This window comes from Buteo buteo, chromosome 20 (assembly GCF_964188355.1).
Source record: "Buteo buteo chromosome 20, bButBut1.hap1.1, whole genome shotgun sequence".
NCBI classification, from domain to species: domain Eukaryota; kingdom Metazoa; phylum Chordata; class Aves; order Accipitriformes; family Accipitridae; genus Buteo; species Buteo buteo.
Window position 1 is genome coordinate 26,962,753 of NC_134190.1, and position 20,207 is coordinate 26,982,959.

Genomic DNA, 20,207 nt, shown 5'->3' on the forward strand with positions numbered 1-20,207 from the left:
GGACAGACGTTCTTTCCTCATCCTACGTCGCAGCTCTACTGAGTCCCAGCGCTCCCTCAGCCTCCAGGGGAAGGCTCTCACCACTTTGGCCAAGCAGCGGGGCTAGGACTCCCGGAGGTACGCCGCAGCCACCCGGCTCCCCCCATCCCACGGAGCGGTGCTGGGGAGAAACACGCTCCCCGGCCCTGCACCGCGCAGCCTGCTCCTTAGGGATCCCCTCAGGGAGCGGGGGGGCTGCCATCTTGCACCGCGTTCCTCCTGCTGCCTGAGGTAAATGGGCGCCAGGGGCCGGATGGCGTCGAGGAGGCCGACGTTCCCCCTGCCCCGTGGCTGACAGGCACGGGGCTGAAGCGCCCGGGTAGACCCGAGCTGTGCTCGGAGAAGAAACGGGTCCCGGGCAGCCGGAGCCCCTTCCCCGGGCCGCCCCAACTGTCCCTCAGAGGGCGCGTCCCCCCCGACCGCCATTTCGGGCACCGCGGCGCCGCCGTTGCCCCCTCCCGCCGGTAGGCGGCGCCATTATCCCCCCGCTCGCCGCGCTGCGGACCGCCGGGCGGGCGGACGGACGGACAGACGGACGGACAGCGCACCCCAGGCCGCCTTCCCCCCGACCCCATCCCACCCCCGGCGGCTCTTTCCTCGGGTTTCCCGCCGCGCCGGGGCTGCCACCGCCGCTGCCGCTCACTCCCCGCAGCTAGGAAGGAGCCGGGCTGCCGGCCGCAGCGTGTCTTCTTCACAGCAACCCGCCGGCGGGCAAGATGGCGCCGCAGCTTCATCCGGCTCTGTGGGAGGAGTGCCCTCACTAAAGATGGCGGCTCCCTGCGCCGTGTGGCTGGGGGACACGGTGAGGCGGCGGCACCGGGGAATGGGAATGGGAATGGGAATAAGGAATGGGAATGCGGATGGGGCGGCGGTGCGGGCTGACCCATGTCCCGCCCGCAGGTAGAGCGGGTGCCGTGCCCCTACGACGTCCATCACCGCGTCCCCCGGGCGTCGCTGGAGAGGCACGCCGCGTCCTGCCGGCTCCGCAAGATGGGCTACTCCGCCGAGGAGGAGGTGGGTCGGTGGGCGGGCGGGGGGCTCACCCGGCCCGGGGCTGGCGCTTCTGGCCTGGGGGTATCGCCCGCCCGGCTGAGCGGAGGGCCGGGCGGGGGGGACGACGACCGGTGTCGGCCCCCGGGGCCTTGACTGAGCCGCTTGGTCCGGCAGGCTGAGATGTACGACTCCAGCTTCTTCTACGAAAACCTCAAGGTTCCCACCGTCGCCATGGGTGAGCGGCAGCGGGGGCTGTGCCTGACGGGGCAGCCCCCCCCCGGGGGGCAGAGGATGGGGCTGAGGGGAGACCTGGGGTGCGGGGGGGCAGCTGGGGCTGAGGGGAGACCTGGGGGGGCAGAGGATGGGACTGAGGGGAGACACGGTGTGTGTGGGGGGGCAGCTGGGGCTGAGGGGAAACTCGGGGTGGGGGGAAGAGGATGGAACTGAGGGAGGGGGCAGAGGATGAGGGGCCGAGGGGAGACCCCGTGGGGCAGAGTCCAGGTCCTCGCAGTTAGCACACCCCACTGCCTTGTCAGCTGTAAACTCTCTAAGGCCTCCTGAAAACCCCGAGTGTTTCCATCAGGAGGTTTCTTTTCTCAACATTGTGCTTTGCCTTAATTTACCCTTGTTATGTTCTGTCGCTGTGCAGTTCTGCTCTGTAGGTCACTTCACGGGTTTCATCTTCACACCCAAGGATGGTTTTTTTTCCTCTTAGGTTATTTGCCAGGTTCTTCCTATGTTCTCCTTGCATCAAGCGCAGAGTGTATTAAAACACATGCTTAGAAGGTGGAAAAAACTGGCCATAGAATTTGGGAATATAGTAATGGTACAGAACTGAGTTGCAATATACATGCATTTATTTTTTCATATCCCTGTAACCCAGAAATACTTCTGTTGGTTTTTTTTTTTTCCCCCTCCCCTCAGTTCAAATATGGAATAATTTAAAATGGTATTTTTAGTTCAGACCATCCCTTATGCATAAATAAAACTACAATGTTCTGTAACATACCATAAGTCTCATAATAGAGGTTAGGGAATAAAGACTAACCCTACCAAGTACTTGATGTAAAAGTTCTGTGATATTTTTGTCTTCTCTGTCTGCAGATAAAGATCTACAGTTTCACATTGTTAAGCAAGCTAGAGCTCAAAGTGCGAAAGAAGGCACAGGCTACAGTGAAGGTAAGTAGCAAGCAGATAGTGAGACAACTTTGTCAGCTCTCATGTGGAGAGCTGCTCTTGTCTCCACTCTCGCAGCTTCCTTCGTTCTACTTATGAATTGCTGTGAGGAATTTTTTTTACTTATTTTTAATATTCCTTCCTTTGTCTATTTTGGAGCATAACTACTTTCTCTACTCGGGGCAACTAGATGAGAGAATTTGAGTCTGTTGGGCTCATGCCTATAGTTCTTTTCAGGACTGGAAAATCACCACTGCAAAATTCAGGCGTTTCTTAAAGCGCTAGTCCTTCACTTCCCATCCCACTACCTAAGCTTTACTTTCTGCCTGCATTTTCTGATACTATCCTTGTGCTCTTTGTGGCTCAAACTCTTCTAATGCTGCCTCCAGCCTTGTTCTTCATGTAATGTTTTGTTTAAGGATTAATTGCTAGATGAGAGCTGTATGTGCTTGTCCACAACTCCTCAGATCAAAACCCAAGCACATGCCTGTTCCTATGTTGAATTGTTTCAAGACTGTGTTACGAGGTTGTATAAGAAATATGCTGGCGCATCTGCAAATATGATGTTGTCCTTTGCCACTGCTCTCAGCTTATTTGTTCCTTTATGTTTCATTTTTCAGTGGGTTTTGTGACCAGTCTGGGGACCAGGTTAAGACTGAGCAATGCTTCTCTTTGAGAGTTCAGACCAAGACAGAGTAGAAAAGTAGGGCTACCTGTAGAAACCACTGTAGAGCTGCAGCATATGGTTTGGAAATTACTGCAACACCTGAAAGATTTACTGTCTGTAGTCCTTTAGTTTGGTAAGCATACATGTGCAGGAGGACAAGTGCATTTGTTCTGCTTTCCTGACAAGTCAAATACAGCAGCGCTTGCTCAGGCATAGCTTTTCATGTTGTCTTTGTTTTGCTGGCATAGCAAGTGGAGCCTTAACAGTCAGTTGCTTGGGAAGGAGCTTTCCCGTGATGGGCACTGCGCTTCGAGCACGTCGGGTGCATTTCCTCTGGAGGGAAGTGGTAACGCATTAATTTGACACAAGCACATCCAAGTAGAGAAAAAACAGATAAACCCTTTATCAAGTGGTGCATCGCAGAGCTACATCAGTGAGCCACTAGATGCCAGTGTTTGCTATCCGGTTTTCACTGCAAGCTTGTGTTTCTCTGAAGATAACACTAAAACTGTCCTGGGGTGGTTTTCATTGTGGTGTCTTGGCCTAGTGTAAGATTTACTGACTTGGAATTGTTTGTTTAATTTAAAGTCTTTGGCAACAGAAACAAATGCAAAGTCTTTTTCCATTGTAAATTTCCTTTTGACTAACTGTATCAAAGGAATTAATTTTCTTTCTTTGTCTTTAAAAAATTCTAACCATTTTTTGACTATTAGAATAGCCATATAATACGACAGGAAAGCTGGTGTTAATCACAAGTTGTGACATTCTTGTAAAATCACAAGTACGTAACTATTAGGGTGCTTTTATGGGCTTCTATGACCCTGTCAGAACAGTACATTTTGAAAATAAAATTCTAGTGTTCGTGTTTAAATCTGTAGTTTGGATTAGAAAAGTTCTGCTTTAGGCTCCAAGTACAGTAATGAGGAAATCTGGTATTTTAGGTTTGTTGTTGTAGGGTTATTGTGGCTCTTCTTCCTCTTCTTTGGTGTCTTTAGTGAAAGCAGGATGTGAGAGATTGCCCAGCTTCCGTTAAGTGCTGAATAATCTAGAGAAGCAGCAGCTTTGCTGTTGTGAACGCTCCTGCGTACACTGTCATATGCGTTGGCTCCTCTGTCTGCCTGGAGACCTGTGTCTGTGTGGGATCGTGCCTTGTGGGGAGCAGGAGTACGGAGGTCGGGTCAATGGTTTCTGGGAAGTTGAACATTTGCAAGTAAAATGCTTTTCTGCAGGCAATATCTTGGAATACTGCAACCGGTATCTGTAGGGAAGTCACTTTGCTGCTGTTGCAATGAATTGAGAATGGATTTATTGCTGTTTGGAGGATATGTGTTTTAACTGGGGAATGGGAAGAGCAAGTACTGGCTTGATCATTTGGGGAAAGAAGAGTGTGCAGTCAGTGTGTTTGTTTTCGTAAATCGAAAGTTAGTTATCTGAGCTAATCTGGAGCATTTTGAAAGTGCCTTTGTGGCCCTTTTAGCTATAAATTTCTGTGGCAGTCTATTATAAAAGCTCTGTAGAGAAAGTGACAGTGTGAGTGAGACTGATCTGCACAGTGCCCAGTTACCTAATCTCCTAGAAGCTTTCATTCTTGCTGACAGAACAACAGGTATTTTGCAGCTAGTACTTTACAGAAAATTTTAGGAGTAAGACAAACCCACAAGTTAGAGCTGCAGCCTCCTCTCCCTTGCTTTATCTTCTAAGCCAGGAGCTGAAATTGATGGGACAATACAGAGTGTCCTTTTGACCTAATTTAGTATGATCCCTTCAAAGTATATGTAAACCCATAACTAACAGTGTAAGCAGTCAAGAGAGGTTATACAGCTTGCAGGGGGCAGGGGAAGGATTTGGGCCTTTTTTTCTGTGAGCAATTTTTATCCTTTCAAATTAAGAAGGATGAAACTTCTTACAGGTATGTTGGGGAAGGATGAAAACAGCATGGGTGTTTACTGCATTGTTTGTTTGTTTTGCTTCTCAGTGTTTTCCTGTATAACTATGCTGTTTTACTAATAACAGGTGTCTGTTCAACCTCCAGGGTCTTACTCATTGCTGCCTGTAGAAGTTCCTCAAAATCACAAGCGTTTCACCTGTGACCTGACTCAAGCTGATCGCCTTGCTCTTTATGATTATGTTGTTGAGGAAACAAAGAAACAGAGGTCTAGATCCCAAATAACGGAGAATGACAGCGATCTCTTTGTGGATTTAGCAGCGAAAATCACCCAAGGTTTGAAGAACAATCTGTTGTTGAATTTATGGCTCAGAACTTTCACTTTGTGTAGTTAGATGAGTTTTGTCGAAAGCCAAACAGAATTGCTTGTGCTATTTTTATTGTGAAAAGCATGCTGTTCTTAAAAGCCACAATGAAGACTTGGCATCAGAAAACACTAGTTTGCTATCCTTCATGTTTTCCTTCTGAGAAAGCCTCAGTGCTCTGCTCTGGACACGCGTATTGTGTGTACCTTAGCGGATGGATCTTTTGTCTTTGCTGTAACTGACTTCAGGTTGCTTAATGTTGCCAACTTACTGCGCAGCTTGGAACAGTATTTGTTGTAAGAGGTGATGAGATTAAAGATCACTTAAGAGTAAAAGCTGAACAAGAAAGGTTGGCAGTTGGGTGTATTGGACTGAGGCCTCTCATCCCTGTTGAGTCATGCCAGTTTGTACGAAGTGCAACATAAGCATCTGTGTTTATGGCTGGTATTTTGTAGGCATTTGACCAAATCGCAAGCCCATATATTGATTTGGATCACTGCTAGGAGACTGAGATCACATAACAACATTTGCTTGGTGGCTTTTTAGTTTTGTGTAAACAGCCAGCAAGAAGGTTGGAGAGGAAGCTTGTGCCAAATTCATAATAGTTACTAAATACCAGAGAAACTTCAGAAGGAACACAATATATTTTATGTTTCAGACTTCTTTTAGTACTAAAGCACCAGACTTGCGTACCTGCAGGTGCTAATGTCCTGCTAACGACCATTTGTTTTACTTCCAATTTTTTGCTAGATGATAGTCAGAAAGGTCCAAAGTCCCATCTTGAAATTCTGGCTGAAATGCGAGACTACAAAAGGCGGCGGCAGTCATACAGGGCTAAGAATGTTCATATAACAAAGAAGTCTTACACTGAGGTGAGATCTGAAAATAAAGAGGTTTTTTGCACAAAAGTGCTTGTTGTCTATCAGCATAAACAATGATATACCCTTTCTGACAAAGAAAATGTCTCTCTTTCTGCTTCTTGTACCCTGCCTTAATAGAGTTGCAAACTACAGAGGAGTCTTTTTTTGGTTTGTTGCAGCAAGTAACAAATAACAGGAGCATTTCTGACTATGAAATTGTGAATGTGAAAATGCCAGCAAGATACAGTTGACTGTCTATTGTAAAATGGTGCTATTTAGATTTATGCTGAAATACCTGTTTCTGCAAATAAGACTTTCTGTTCAAACATCTAATGTATAGGGTTTGGGGGTTGGTGGTATTTTGGTTTGTTTTTTTTATTGGGTTTGGTTTTTTGGGTTTTTTTTTGAGATGTTTACCTTCTGCTGTCTAGTTGCTAGTTCAGGCCACTACCATGACATGCTGCTTTTTGTGTTGTTTGTTTTTAATCTATCTTAATCTGCAGGTGATTCGGGATGTGATTGGTGTGCATATGGAAGAACTCAGCAATCACTGGCAGGAGGAGAATAGGCTGGATAATGCAGAGATATGTGAAGGAGGGAAGTCAAAATCTTCAGGAAGGTATGTCACAGTTGGGAAATTCCTCTGGGATGTCAGCAGCCAGATAGCCTGTAACGTTATCCTATTACCCCTTTCCAATAGGACATACACCAACCTTGGCTGAGAGATATGCACAGTTTATTTTATACTAATTCTGTTACACTCTTGCTTGAGAAGCTCTGTCTGCATGAAAGATGGGGAAAAATGAATTACTACCTTTCTTTCAGGGGTAAGGAGGCAAGTTCCAAGGGATCCAGGGGAACAGGTAGTTTCTGGTGGAGCTGGGGAATGAATAGCACTCCTCCGGTGTCCAAATGCTGCATATATATGTGTAATGGCTGGGGACAGAAGGACACTTGAAAATACAAGTACACAATTTCTTCTACTTCCCTACCACGTGACAGAAATGCTATGGTAGATATAATATAAAATACCTCAGAGAAAAGGTTTTCATAACTTACTAAATCTGGGGACCCTTTACAGTTCTTATCAATGTGAATGCTGCTGTGCTAACTGGGAATGTGGTTTATGTATACATATTTCTTCCTGTGTCAAGCAACGCTGCACACTCTTCCAAACATTTGCTGCTGAAATAAGGGAATTATGACCTAGTGAGAGTCTATTTGTGCTTCTTCAGGAGATCTTTGAGGTGAACATGTTGTTGAAACAAACTAACTAAAAGGTGACACTTGAGCTGTTTGTTTTCAGCATTAAAATGGAGGTAAATGTAAAAAACATACAGGAGACCAGGCTTGCTGGGTTCTCTGACTGTAGGTAGCAGCTTAAGGCAGGTGGTTGAAGAGTCAGGGATTTAAAGCAGAAGAGGGTGAACCCCTTCTACTGTCTCCTCTTTCATGAGCAGAGGTGATGAGACTGAGGGGCAGTGTTTGTAAGAAATAACTGGATTAAACAGTGTGCTGAGATGTGCACATATAAGAGCGTAGACATGGGGCCTCTTTTGGCAGGTATTGTATTTCTTAGGGAGATAGAGAGGCTTAATAAGAGGTATGTATGTCCTCTGTCTTACACTGTTAGGTCATTATATTACAAAACTGATACTGAACACAATAATGACTGTGAAACTTTTTATTGAATAAAATCAATAACTTTTTTTCAGAAAGGAAGACCGTCGGTCAGCTTCAGTGGACTCACGGCAGTCTGGAGGAAGCTGTAAGGATACTGAACGCAGCAGACACAGGAGAGAGGCCAGCAGGAGTCCAAATAAACGAAAACGGAGTCGTGAAAGAGGCAAAGACAGAGATTCTCGGAGAAAAAGAGAGAGGTGAGCATCAATAGTGACAGCTGACTCCTGCTTCTGAATCAGGCAGCCGTAGCCATTGTCTATGAGAATTTAGGCAGAGAATTAGAGCATCTAGCCCAATTTAAAAGCTAGGCTCATCTCATGTACTGTATAACAAGCCAGCGTCACGAGGCTACTGGTACTAAACAGAATGTGCTGTGAGATCAGAAACTGTGATCCAGACTTCAGAATTTACTCTCACATCTGAAAGGTGACACTTCCAACAGCACGCTGCAGGATTAGCGCAGTACTGTCACAGGCTGTTCTACTCCTTGATCAATGTACGCAGAGGGGGACGTATTGTCCATTTAACCAGCTAAGTGTGCTCGTCCTGTCTAATGCTGATTTCTGCTCTAGGTTGCACTGGGACCTAGTCAGTAGAGTTATTTGTTTCACTAATAACATATATACGTATGATCACTTGACTAGCTTTTCCATGGCAGATGCTTCAAAACAATGCTGTTGCTCTTCAGTATTTCTGGACATACTTTTAGGTGAAAGAAAACAAATCTAGGCCACACCTTCTAATACTATCAACAAGGGCACGTTTGTATCCGCAAGACTGTAGGTGTCTGGGACCTGGGTTTGAGCAAAGACTTAAATGTCATGCAGAAGAAATGCTGTGGATAAGTACTGCAGGGATGGGAATGATTGCTTCTCTCAAAATTGGCTTCATTATGCAGTGATGCGATTCATGCTAAATTAATTGCCACTATGGCATTGCATGACAAGGCTTTGCTTAAAACAGCATGGGAAATAAACTGTCTTAAAGTAGTTTACTTTCTTTCCTTAGAAGAGGACATGATTACATTTAATGAAAGTGTTTTATTTTCCAAGTTATTTTTTTTTATTTTCCTTCAGATTCTGTCAGTCTGAGCCTAACAGCCCACACAATGTTTGTGGTTTTGTTTCAGGGATGAAGACAAGTATCACGGACATAAAAGAAGAAAGTAGAAACAAGAACCTGATTATTTTGTCAGCTTTTCAAAAAATTACTTGTGCAGGAACTACCGTTACCGCTGTTGTGCCAGGGACAGTAACACTTTGTACATAATGTTGGTGTTGCATCACAGCTGTGCTTGGAGACAAAAATGGAATCGTGTTAAGTTTTGTCAGGATGGAAGCAGTATATACCAGAAAGTGTGTAAATCTGTAACACTAATGCATCTATTCATAAATTATATTGATCTCTCTCATCTGTTTGAGTTCAGTCTGACAAGGCTGAGAATGAAATCTGTGAGAGGCTGTACTGATTTGCCTTCCTGGCCCACAGTTAATGGATATAGAACAGAGCTCATCCCTGGAGTCTCAGATCAATTACAAACGGAAGGAACATGAAGAGAGCTCCTCTCCTCCCCTCCCACCTGACACCGTCACCTCGGGGAGCTGTGTTCTGCAAGGACAGCACTTACTGCCCAGTTACAGCAGGTACCAGAGGGCAGACCTCAGAGTTCTCCAACAGGCTAAAACATCTTCAGCTGCAGCTAGTGGTGAAAGGACAATAATTGGAAAGTTACTGTTCCCAAGCTCATGCTCAAAGAAATTTAGGATCAGTGTCATCTGGCAAAGATGACGAGGACCTAGCTCTCCACAGAAACTAGTGGGGAGTGTAATATTGGTGACTGCAATACCCATTTCCTTCCAGAAATAACTAGGAGGAGTTCCCATGCTGTAGACTATCTTACAAATATTTATTAGTGATAGAGGCCGATATAAAACAGTTAGATGTAAGATGTGCAGGTATGTAGTAAGGGTGTGCATGAGGATTCCACTTAACTTCAGTGAGATTTTTATCATAGCCAGTTTCTAGTTCTGTTAATTCCTCACACAAGCTACTACAGCAAGGTCAGTCATCATCAGCCAAGCTTGTCACCTCCATGAAGTCAGTGACTATAAAAGAACAAGCTTGCAGATCCATCTTTCCTACAATATTTCTCTCCGAGTTGCCAGGAAGCGGTGCTCCATACACTCCTGGGTTTGGCCTTCCCTGGCAATGGCCTCTCCAGTTTTACTGTAGCCGCTAGTATCCTGTCTCTAACCTCAATCATTTCTGCAATTAAGTGTGATTAACTGTCGCTACTTAGTCTAGTTCAACTCAAACCCAAGCTGAACTCTCTGGCAGGCATTACTCACCTACATGACAAATGCAGTAACTTTTCCTGTCAGAAAACAAGATGTACTTTAAAACAGATCCTTAATTAGACAAGTCCATCTAAGAATGGGAAAAGATACTTAAGTTCTGAAAAGGTCCTAATGAGAGGGGGAACAATACAGAACCATTGCAGTCCTTTCTTGAGTTGATGTTTCTTTACCAGCTCAGCCACAGGGTTCTCATGAAGTTCTCTTGAGTAAGGCTTTGTAAAACTATTTGTTCAGTAGAGTGTGTTCTTGCAGACAAGGCAGTCAAAAGATAAGCTGTAAGAGTCAAAAAGAAGTCAGTGCTACCAGAAGTGTAATGAGAAATGCACCAGTTATAGCTGTCCCATCTTCTCTCAATTTAATCCTGTGTTTTACTTCTTTTCTTACAATCAGTCACTTACTTACTTATGAAGTACAGGTAGGAAGATCCATACCAAATACCTTCTACTCTGTATAAATGGATGAGTGAAGGTATCACACCCTAGGTGTGAGCATCAGTATTTGGGAGGCAGGAGAACAGTATAACTATGTATTCAATTAACATCCACTGAAGGGCGATTGCAGGAGTGGGATAAAGAAGTACTAGACAAGAGGATGTTGTATTGTAATGTGCAAATATTGGTCCTTTGAACACAAATTATTTTCTTGCCTGTATTTATTTGTTGGTGTTTTTTCCTCTCACCTGGTGCTGAAGAGTAGGCTTGATCAAAACGGTCTTGAGGGCTGGGTCAGAAAGTTTCTAAGCAGCACCATACCAGTTTGTTGGTCACTGGAAAGGAACAAACCAAATGTTTTAGAACAGCACTTTAACATGGTAAATCCTAGTGTGTTGGACAAGATACAGTGAAGGTTTATATGAACCACAAGGAAGAGCGGTGTGATTAAAAAGTGGTTCTTACTAAAAATTGTCAATCTGGTAACTGTCATGCCAAAACAAGTCAGCTCATTTGTGTGCTCACACATTTTTATGCTCCCATGGACATGGAGCTGGTAGCAATCTAAGTGTATTGGGTTTGTGGGGCAAGGTTTTGGTCGCGGGGGGGTTACAGGGGTGGCCTCTGTGAGAAGCTGCTAGAAGCTTCCCCCGTGTCTGACAGAGCTGATGCCAGCCGGACCCACCGCTGGCCAAGGCTGAGCCCATCAGCAACGGTGGTAGTGGTTCTGGAAGAACAGATTTAGGAAGGGGGAAAAAAAAACACCAAACTGTGCAACTGCAGCTAGAGAGGAGTGAGAAGATGTGAGAGCCCCAGCCCTGCAGACCCCCACGTCAGTGCAGGAGGAGGGGAGGAGATGCTCCAGGCGCCGGAGCAGAGATTCCCCTGCAGCCTGTGGGGAAGACCATGGTGAGGCAGGCTGTCCCCCTGCAGCCCAGGGAGGTCCATGGGGGAGCAGATCTCCACCTGCAGCCCGGGGAGGACCCCACACCAGAGCAGGGGAAGAGTGAGGAGTCCTCCCTCTGAGGAGAAAGGAGCAGCAAAGACAAGGGGTGATGAACTGAGCCCAACCCCCCATTCCCCGTCCCCCTGTGCTGCTGGAGGGGGGTAGGTAGAGAAAATCAGGAGTGGAGTTAAGCCTGGGAAGGAGGGATGGATGGGGGAAGATGTTTTTTAAAATTTGTAATAAATTAAACATCTACAGAAACATCTACACTTTTGATATAACCTTAGTCAACCTTTACTCCTGTCATCATGACTACACCGAAAGTGAAGATGGACCATTCACCTGAAATTAAAGGTTTATGGAGAACCCAGAGGTGATCAATACAGTAAAATTCCATGCACGGATTTTTACTTACGCTTGTTCTTTAATTCCGTGGAGGAACGCTTCAGTTTTCTCCTCTGGTATCTCTCCATCGATACTGGCCAAATACGAGTAAAGGAACGAGAACGTTTCGAAGGGAATGCGAGCCGCTCCACCTTCTGGGTCCCTTGTTAAGATTTCGCAGGCATGTTTCATTGAACTCAGTAAGGACTGCAGGGGATTCAAGAAATGAGAGGAGCAGTATCAGAGCCACGAACATCCTTTGCATACCATGACAAAATCCACACTGTAAGCCACTAAAAGTGAGTGTAAACGAGATGAAGGCTTTATCATCATTACCTAGTTTTCAACCCCAAGTTTACCCTCCAGTTCAGGTCCAGGGATGAGAAACAGTAACGAAGTTCTAGTAGAGACAGGAGTAAAAAATACCATAATCCCATCATATTTAAAGATTGCATGAGGTAGTCTGAGCTCTGTCTCCAATATGGCCCAATTGCTCTGTTCTGCTACTACAAAAGCTCCAACACCACCATACCTAGTGAGATATATGTATATGTGTGTGTGTGTGTTTATTATCTCAATGGATCTAAATGAATTCTCAGCAGCATTTTAGACAGACAAATCTACAAACCCCAGAAAGTGTATATGGGTTTGATGATTTTTATTATGATATTAATTTTTAGGAGTGCTGATATTTACTGTTCTCCCTATTTGTATGCAAGTTCCATTTTAGTAGTTAGTAGAAAAGCAAAAAAGCATTTCAAGAATATTTCAGTTTAGTCAAAGCCCAGTAACATCTGAGTTCCCTTAAAAACAAACATGCCTCAAAGTATTAGTTCCAAATCTACTTTGAAAAAATCCTTTATTCAATAGTGTCTACAATCCAGTACCCTACGCTGGCTGAGCTATACAGGGAAACGTGGAAAAATTCAACATTGAGCTTCATTGAGTCAAAGACTGGTTGGATGCCATCAAAACAAAGAAAAGAAAAAACAAAAACAAAAACAAAACAAAACCCAACAGATCCACAGGCCTTTTTTTAACCCACGTAGTAATATTTTTTCAAAATTTATCCTTACCTCTTCATTAACAAGCAAGCGATGACTTTGTAAAATGATAAGTATTTTCTAACAGTAGGACAGCAATATTTGAAATAAATGCAATACCTGTTCCAGATCTCAAACACAGGCCAGAGAAGTGTCATTTTATAACCTTTTAGCAGTTTTATTCAATGTAATTCTTCCCCAGGAGCCCTCCCTGGGGAAGGAGAGGCACCTGCTTACGTGACAGCGGACTACCCTCCGCAGTCTGCTACCCCTCTACTGCCCTTCCTGCTCCTGCCACTGCAAGCTGCCTCCCTCTGTCTCTTACAATTCAGCAAAGTTAGTTATTCACATTAATTTTGCCACCTTTGAAAAACAATTTAACAGGCTACCTGTGTGGTCCTTTCTCCAAGGCTGTAAAAACACATCAGTGCTTTACAGAAAGATACTTCAGGTGACTGGTGTTCTCAAGTAGTTCATACCTGTCCACTCTTGTATCTTAACTGTGACCATATTCAACTATGAACACAATTTACAGCTGCAGGAAATGAATGTAAATTTCTTGTGTGTGTCCTCCTCTCTGGTTTAGGAAACTGAAGTTTAGGTTTCATTATGTAGAGCTGAAATCAAATCATTCACTTAGTGTCTGAAAGGATGAATAGATGGATGTAAATTTAGTCTGTCTAGCTGCATCAGAATGATGTTCCTGTGACTCTGGTTTTGTTTTGATTTTTTTTTTAAATTAGTAATGTTGCTGTTACTTTTTTTTAAATTAAGAGCTCAAATTACAAAATCATGTTGGGAGGGGGATTGGAATCAAGAAATACACAGTTGAAATGAATAAAAATACACACACACAATTGCATCACCAGGACAGGTCAACATTCAGGGCTTCCAGATATTGCAACATTCTCAAAATACTATTTAACATGGATTTTCTTTTTAGTACCCCTTCTTCCCTACTGCAGAAATTATACTTCAGAAGAACATCAGCTTAGTGTGTTTTATAATCTCTCATTCTGTTGAAATGGTCTCCTGAGACTCTATTACTGACATTAAAAGAATTAAATGTAGATTTAGTAACATTAACTGCTTCTGTGAAAATTTAATTGACTACACAATCAATTAAAAATTGATGTTTTAATTTCTCCCTCCAGTTCTCCTCTATGGACATTTACACTGATGCCATAAGCATCGTTCCTCTATCATCCTCTCTCTCATGGTCCACGCTCCCCGCGGACATGCTTGCTCTTCTACTGCCATCCCAGCAAACTGAGGACTCAGTCCTCATTCTGGTTAAGCTCCCGGACCAAAAGCTGGTGGGGAAGAGAAGTAAACAGGCAAGCCGCTTTGCCAGCTGCCGCAAGAGCAATCACCATTCCCCAAAATCCACTTGCATTAATTGTTCTTTGGTCTACCTCATATATGATCATATATACCGTCTGCGTTTGGCTCCTGCTGTGAACGTACCCCGCCAAGCACGCTGCACCCAAGTGCCAGAACCTTCATCCATTCCACCTCCTCGCCGAAGTCACCCAGCTGCAGGATGGCTTTCAGCTGCTCCTCTGGCAAGCACAGGTGCTTCCATTTTTCCTTCAGTTCTGCAACATTCACCGTGCCTTTGGGAGAAAGCTTTAAAGGGAATCATGGTATTGCAATAAGAACTCTGAAAACCAGAATGAAACTAAGAACGCAGTCTCTCCCCAAAATACATCAAATACTTGACACTCAGTCTCCCCAATCATCCCCAACGCATCAGCATTCCTCAATAGCATCGTACATTTGATAAAGGCTTGTTTGTACCTGTTTGTGCAAGACTTTAAGGAGTCCTGGGGTCAACCCAGCATCTGTTTTCTCTGCTGCTAAAGGCATTTCAATCCTCTCCTTCACAGGAAGGGGCTCGCCTTTTGACAGCGCTGAGAAATACCTAAGTGAATGGGAAGAGCAACACACTTCAATGCCCGTGGCTGCACAGAAGTGAACGCTCGGACAGTTCAGTCAATGAATCCGCACGCTCCTGCGCAGGAGTGGCAGTATTCGGCTACCTGCCCGCACACACAACTCCTATCTCCCCGTGCCCAGATACCACCTTTCTTTTTAGCGGAAACCTCAATCTTTAGGCTTTACACGCTCCTTTTTACGACATTCTAATAATTCTTAAGGCATTTAACTTATTTTATGCATGATATACTCAGACCTTCTTGGCAAAGGCAGAGCGTGATTTATTAACATCAGAGTGTGCTTGCAAACCAAAATGCAGGCTTTTCCCATTTGATTGAGGAGCGCCTGAGGGCTCATTTGCTTAACATTCCCCTCACACACTGCCCGAAAAGCACAACTGGCTATTTATGCTGCAACTCCCTCATCAGCCTTTCTGCTATTTCTGTCCACTCCAAAATAAAATTTAAGACTAGAGCAGACAGGGAATTAGATGCACATCCTTTTAATTATAAGGCTGCCACAGCCTTAAGAGCAACCACCTCTGCCATAACTGGCCAGCAATCTGAACCGTGCAAGGAAAAGTTAGTTTTCATTCAGTCAGTGGTAGGTCTCATTTAAGGGTTTCTCCACTCGTCCTCCCTCGTCTGCACCCAGGCTATCCCATGCTGTGCAAATACGTGCCAAAATGCAAGGCAAGCAGCACTGCAGAACTGAGTTAGTGTGACTGTACAGAAATAAATGCACAGTACGTATGTACACGTAACACCTGGGCTATTTTTCAGCTGGATCCATTTCCCCATCTGATTATTCACAGGGTCAAGCATTGCAACAACGACAGCGCCTGTGAAACCACAGCTTTGCTCTGCCTTGCATGGCTACCAGGTTCAGACCTTGCTCTGCCCCAGTTCTTCTCCCGCCTGGCTTTGTAAACAGCCTCCCCTCCCTCATGGACAGAGTACGGGTGTTTTTCAGTCCCCCCAACTGAGAACATCTCACAGATACCTTTCAAGAGCTTGTCCACACAAACCATAGAACAGGAAAAAGTGATAGTGAGCAGTTGAGGTAAAAGAAAAAAAAAACAGTTAAAGAAGAAACATTTAAATATGTTAGATCAACTTTACAGTAAGAGATTTATTATGGGGAGTATCGCCCAAAAGTTGCAACTTTTCTGGCTCTTTTCCTATTTCAGTAACGTTTAAGGAGACTCCCTAGTTTTGTTCCTGGAAACAAAAAAAAGAAACCTAAGCAAGCTTAAGAATTAGAAAGCTATTTTCTAGGTTTCCTTTAAATTCCAAGAATTAAGTCTCACATGAGAGGAGGGGAAAAAGAAAAAAAAAAAAAGTTTGGTCTTCAGGACAGAGAAATTAATAACAAAAAAATTAAGATGCATTTTCCTATATGGAAATCAAACTGTTCCAGAAATATGCCAGTCCTAAACCTTAATGAAACAGAAAACAAATCAAGTACTACACTGTTTTTAAAACACTTACATGCTGCATTAATGCACAGAAGCGTGTATGCAATAACGAGGTTGGTTTAACATTCAAAGCCAGCTCCACCGTACAATAAACAGGAGCAGCAAGATTTTGTGGGTCCATACGCATAGCACTACATCGTTACGTGAACGTCATACTTACGCAGCTGCCCACTGCAAAACATCATGAGGTTGAGTCCTAATAGCAGCTTTAGTAAATTGCTTCAGAATATCAGGTAGCTCAGGGGGGATTTTGATCTGCTGAGCACAAAACATGGTTTCTGGAAGAGGCATGGTCCGTTTGTGTTCAGTTACAAGGACCTGAAAGAAAGAATAATCAAAGAGCAATTCACAGATGCAGAAAGTGAATGAAAAACTGCATGTGGACATGGGGGCCAACAGTGTTTGTACCCAAACTCTCTCCCATCCTACTCGACAGCTGGGGCTACTGAAGAACCAACAGACTTACTTGCAGATTACCAAGTTTCTACTGTGTTTATGTATTCAAAAAACGCTGTAGCAAAAAGTTACTAATTTGTGCTCCTGGCAGGCTTTACATCAAAAAAATTATAGTGCTGAACAAAACATTCACATGTGCTGCAACTACACATAGCGCTTTGCTCATACAGCTCTAGAGGTAGGTTTGTCTCATTCAGGATGCAACTTATTTGCTGCAAGGAATCCTGTTCCCCAGGATCCAAAAGAAGGGAGAGATGTAGGTTATTGTATGGTCCTTCTCCCACTATAGCAATGGAGCATGTTTGGTGGGAAATCCGGGCACTCTCCTCATCTTTTCAAGGACAAACTACAGCCTACTTCAGTTGATTTAGCAACAAGAGCTGAAAACATATCAGCTGTTTGCAGAAGGGAAAAGCAGTAAAAGCAACAGCATAGAGAAAGGAATCAGTGTAATGGCATCCTTTATCCCTTTAGATTTTTTATTTTTAATTTTTTAAGATGAAAATAAGAGGACCTGGCAGGTGGCTTTCTCCCCCTATCATGTGAATTTTTCTATATTGGGGGAAAAAAAAATAAATTAAAAGTCAGCAATGGAGGAATGGGTCTGCTGTGACTCAGGGCTCCTTTGAGGATCAAACCATGCTTAGAACTTCATTTCTGGAAAAACGCAGACAGGGCACAGCGTCTTCATTACTCCAGTGCGGCAAATTTGCATCGGGGACAGACTTCAGAGTGTGCATTTAATTACTACATTGGTCACACACTTTCAGCAACAATTCAAAACCCCAGCTCCAGCCGAGAGACTGAAGCTGAAGGCAAGAAGTTGGGGATTTCAGGATAAGGTAGAGAACTGAAAAGCCTTGAGGAAGGAACACACGTGTGTGTGCACGCGCCCTTGGGAAGCAGCCAAAGAAGAGAGTAAAAAAACTAATCAGAAAATGTAGAGAGAAGGGGAAAAAAAAAAGCACGAGACCTGCTTTTCCCTAGTAAGCCATTGCTCAGAGAGTCTCAGGGAAGGTCTGGGGGTGGCAGGGACCTCTGGGGATGCCCCGGCCCCCAGAGCCGGCTGCCCAGGACCCTGCCCGGGCAGTTTTTGAGTTTCTCCGAGGATGGAGAACTCCCCAACCTCCCTGGGCAACCTGTGCCGGCGCCCGGTCACCCTGACGGTAAATAAAAAGCGTTTCCCGATGTTCGGAGGGAACCTCCCGCGCACCCACCGCTGCCCCCCCTCACACCCCCTCCCGCCATACCCGCCCTTCCCCTCTCTCTCACCCCCCTCCCCGTTCAGCTCCCGTTGCCCGTTTTTCCCTTCCCTCACCCCAAACCGGCTCCGGCCGTTCCGGCTACGAAGCCCGAGCCCACAATGGCCGGAGGACGCGGGCAGGGCCGCGGCTGTGGGGAGCACCCAGCCGGCCGAGGCGACCCCTCAGAGGCCGCCTCCTCCTCCTCCTCCTTCCTCCTCCTCCTCCTTCCTCCTCAGCGGCCTCCCCGTCCCCTCCGCCTCACGGGCCCCGCTGCCCGGGCAACGCGGGAAGGAGGCCGAGGCCCCGGGGAGGGGGGGGAAGGCGGGGACGGAGGGTTGTTGGCGACGTTCTCGAAAACGCCCGAGCAACAGCTGCCTTCCAGCTCTTTTCGGGAAGTTTCTAGAAAGACCCTGTCGGGGGTGAAGCCCGTCGGGGAGCTCAGCCCCCCCTCAGCAAACCCCCGCGTGTCGTGTCTCCCCCCCACCATGGCGACGCTTCCCCTCAGCTCATGTCCGCCCTGCCTCGGGCTCCCTCCTACCTCCTCCTCTCCAGGCCCGGATGAGACGCGAACCGCTGTGGAAGAGGTACAGGGCAGCGCGTTCCCTAAAATTCCCCGTCACAGGAGCTGCGGCTTCCAAGGACGCCTCAGCCACGGGCACCCCTCCCGGTCGGCCTCCAGAGGCCTGGACATGGAGGACAGCGGGACGGCCGGGGGACTCTCCCCACCACACAGCCGCTTCCCCGCTTCCCCGCTCCCGCTGCTCCAAACCCGGCCCGACGCGGGCTGAGGCGGCCCAAACGCCACGGAGCCAAGCGCCCTCTCTGCCTCAAAGCCTCCAAGACCTCCACTCTTCCCGCGGCAGCGGATAAAACCAGCACCGGCGGTAACCTGGATGGCGTCCTCCGTAAAGACACTAGCGCGTCTCTTCGTTATAAAGCAGCGTCCCCTCCATCGTGGGCTGTGAGTACGCCGAGCGCTCAGGTGAACATCATCGTAGGATTATCCGCTCCGGGAAGCCTTCACCGCTCCGCAGACGCGGACCCAGGTGCTGCACGCTTGAAACGGGCCAAACAGTTACTGCAAAAGAACACAGTCTGACTTGAAGACAGCTCTTCTCAATCCACGTTACATCCCCGCTGATGAACATTTAAGGCCGCGCAGGGCAAAGATAAAACGGTGGTCTCTGGAAAACAAAAAGCACGCATTTTAACAGCTGTTTAATCTTTCATAAACCATGAATACTCTGTGCAGGCTACATGGCAAGTATTGGGCCTCAAAATACTTCGCAAATTCCTGCAACTACATGAAAACAGCAAGCTTCTGACATAGCATGACACACCTCTTCTTTAAATGGGTAGATGCTTTAAAACAATTAAGAACTCTATACCAAAATATACCTGTAGCAAAACATTATCCTGCAGGGGTTTACAGAATGGAATTTAATTAATTTCACAATGCAGTTTTTCAAAGGTGTCTCGGGATAACAGGTAAGTGGCAAGTTTCATATTCTCTCTCAGACACAGTCCTTGGACACACTTGGAACTACCCTAAAAATTCTCAAAAAGTAAATGTCATACCCTCAATGCTTCCTGCTATTTGGTCCAGTGCAGCGAAATCATGCATAAAGCTGCCAGACCGTATTATGAGAAACAGCAGCATGTAGGTGGAAAGTTTTTCTATAAGTATTTAATGAAAACCTGTGCATTCTTAAAACATGTTATTTTATATGAATTGCAAACTGGTGGAAAAAGCAAAAGGCTAAAGCTTTCATGTAAGAGTGAAAAATAACTGAAAAATAGCAGACCAATTAATCAAGTGCTGCTCCAGAACATGCTTAATCCATAAAGGCTTGACTAAATTGATCTTCGTATAAATGCTTACACATAACAAAAATTAACAAGACATACTGCATAAAGTAGTAAAAAAACCTCTGGGGGATATGCTGATTGCTCCTTGCAGAAAGAGGAGCATGGGCACTGCTCTCCTCTCTCCTTTGATCCCAGCAGCCCAGAGATGATCATGTATTTAACTGGGGGGGGGACACGGGCTGGAACAGGGTGACAGAAACCTGCAGTGACATGAGTTACGATCATCCTTACTACGGAGTCTCCTGGTTTATAAGCAGAACCAGATGTACCGCACATTTTCTACTCATTAGTCCTGTGTTAACTACACAAAGTATGTGCATAATTACTCATGTTGTTTTCAGTTTGGCATATTGGGATATCAAGTCCTTTTTAAAAAGTCAGGGAACTCTTATTT

At 45.5% G+C, this 20,207-nt stretch overlaps 2 protein-coding genes across 5 annotated transcripts; one reads left to right on the forward strand and one right to left on the reverse strand.

The window, feature by feature from the left end:
- SNRNP48 (small nuclear ribonucleoprotein U11/U12 subunit 48) lies at positions 1 to 10,507 on the forward strand. 2 transcript variants are annotated; one of them, XM_075052059.1, is made up of 9 exons: positions 1 to 117; positions 940 to 1,053; positions 1,207 to 1,267; positions 2,137 to 2,211; positions 4,908 to 5,096; positions 5,876 to 5,997; positions 6,489 to 6,604; positions 7,701 to 7,865; positions 8,798 to 10,507. In XM_075052059.1, exons 2-9 carry the CDS (start codon positions 1,030 to 1,032, stop codon positions 8,835 to 8,837), a joined length of 792 nt encoding a protein of 263 aa, XP_074908160.1. In that variant the 5' UTR covers positions 1 to 117; positions 940 to 1,029; the 3' UTR covers positions 8,838 to 10,507. The 2 variants fall into 2 exon arrangements, with proteins under 2 accessions (XP_074908160.1, XP_074908161.1); XM_075052060.1 differs by lacking the exon at positions 1 to 117 and adding an exon at positions 401 to 841.
- Positions 10,180 to 19,342, reverse strand: ROPN1L (rhophilin associated tail protein 1 like). Of its 3 annotated transcripts, none has more exons than XM_075052062.1 (7): positions 18,834 to 19,342; positions 16,405 to 16,562; positions 14,630 to 14,753; positions 14,297 to 14,458; positions 11,818 to 11,993; positions 10,705 to 10,791; positions 10,180 to 10,298 (listed from the first exon to the last, which is right to left on the reverse strand). In XM_075052062.1, exons 2-6 carry the CDS (start codon positions 16,533 to 16,535, stop codon positions 10,728 to 10,730), a joined length of 657 nt encoding a protein of 218 aa, XP_074908163.1. In that variant the 5' UTR covers positions 16,536 to 16,562; positions 18,834 to 19,342; the 3' UTR covers positions 10,180 to 10,298; positions 10,705 to 10,727. The 3 variants fall into 3 exon arrangements, with proteins under 3 accessions (XP_074908163.1, XP_074908164.1, XP_074908162.1); XM_075052063.1 differs by lacking the exon at positions 18,834 to 19,342 and adding an exon at positions 18,483 to 18,812; XM_075052061.1 differs by lacking the exon at positions 18,834 to 19,342 and adding an exon at positions 18,019 to 18,379.
- Between the last annotated feature and the right edge of the window lie 865 nt (positions 19,343 to 20,207).

Excerpts from the sequence above, each read along its gene's own strand:
- SNRNP48 (XM_075052060.1), top strand. The coding sequence starts at position 806 with ATGGCGGCTCCCTGCGCCGTGTGGCTGGGGGACACG. Across the intron at positions 842-939 it reads CCGTGTGGCTGGGGGACACG|GTAGAGCGGGTGCCGTGCCC; the intron begins GTGAGGCGGCGG and ends TCCCGCCCGCAG. Across the intron at positions 7,866-8,797 it reads TCTCGGAGAAAAAGAGAGAG|GGATGAAGACAAGTATCACG; the intron begins GTGAGCATCAAT and ends GTTTTGTTTCAG.
- ROPN1L (XM_075052062.1), bottom strand. The coding sequence starts at position 16,535 with ATGCCTCTTCCAGAAACCATGTTTTGTGCTCAGCAGATCAAAATCCCC. Across the intron at positions 14,459-14,629 it reads TTAAAGTCTTGCACAAACAG|CTTTCTCCCAAAGGCACGGT; the intron begins GTACAAACAAGC and ends TTCCCTTTAAAG. Across the intron at positions 10,792-11,817 it reads CACGGAATTAAAGAACAAGC|TGACCAACAAACTGGTATGG; the intron begins GTAAGTAAAAAT and ends GTTCCTTTCCAG.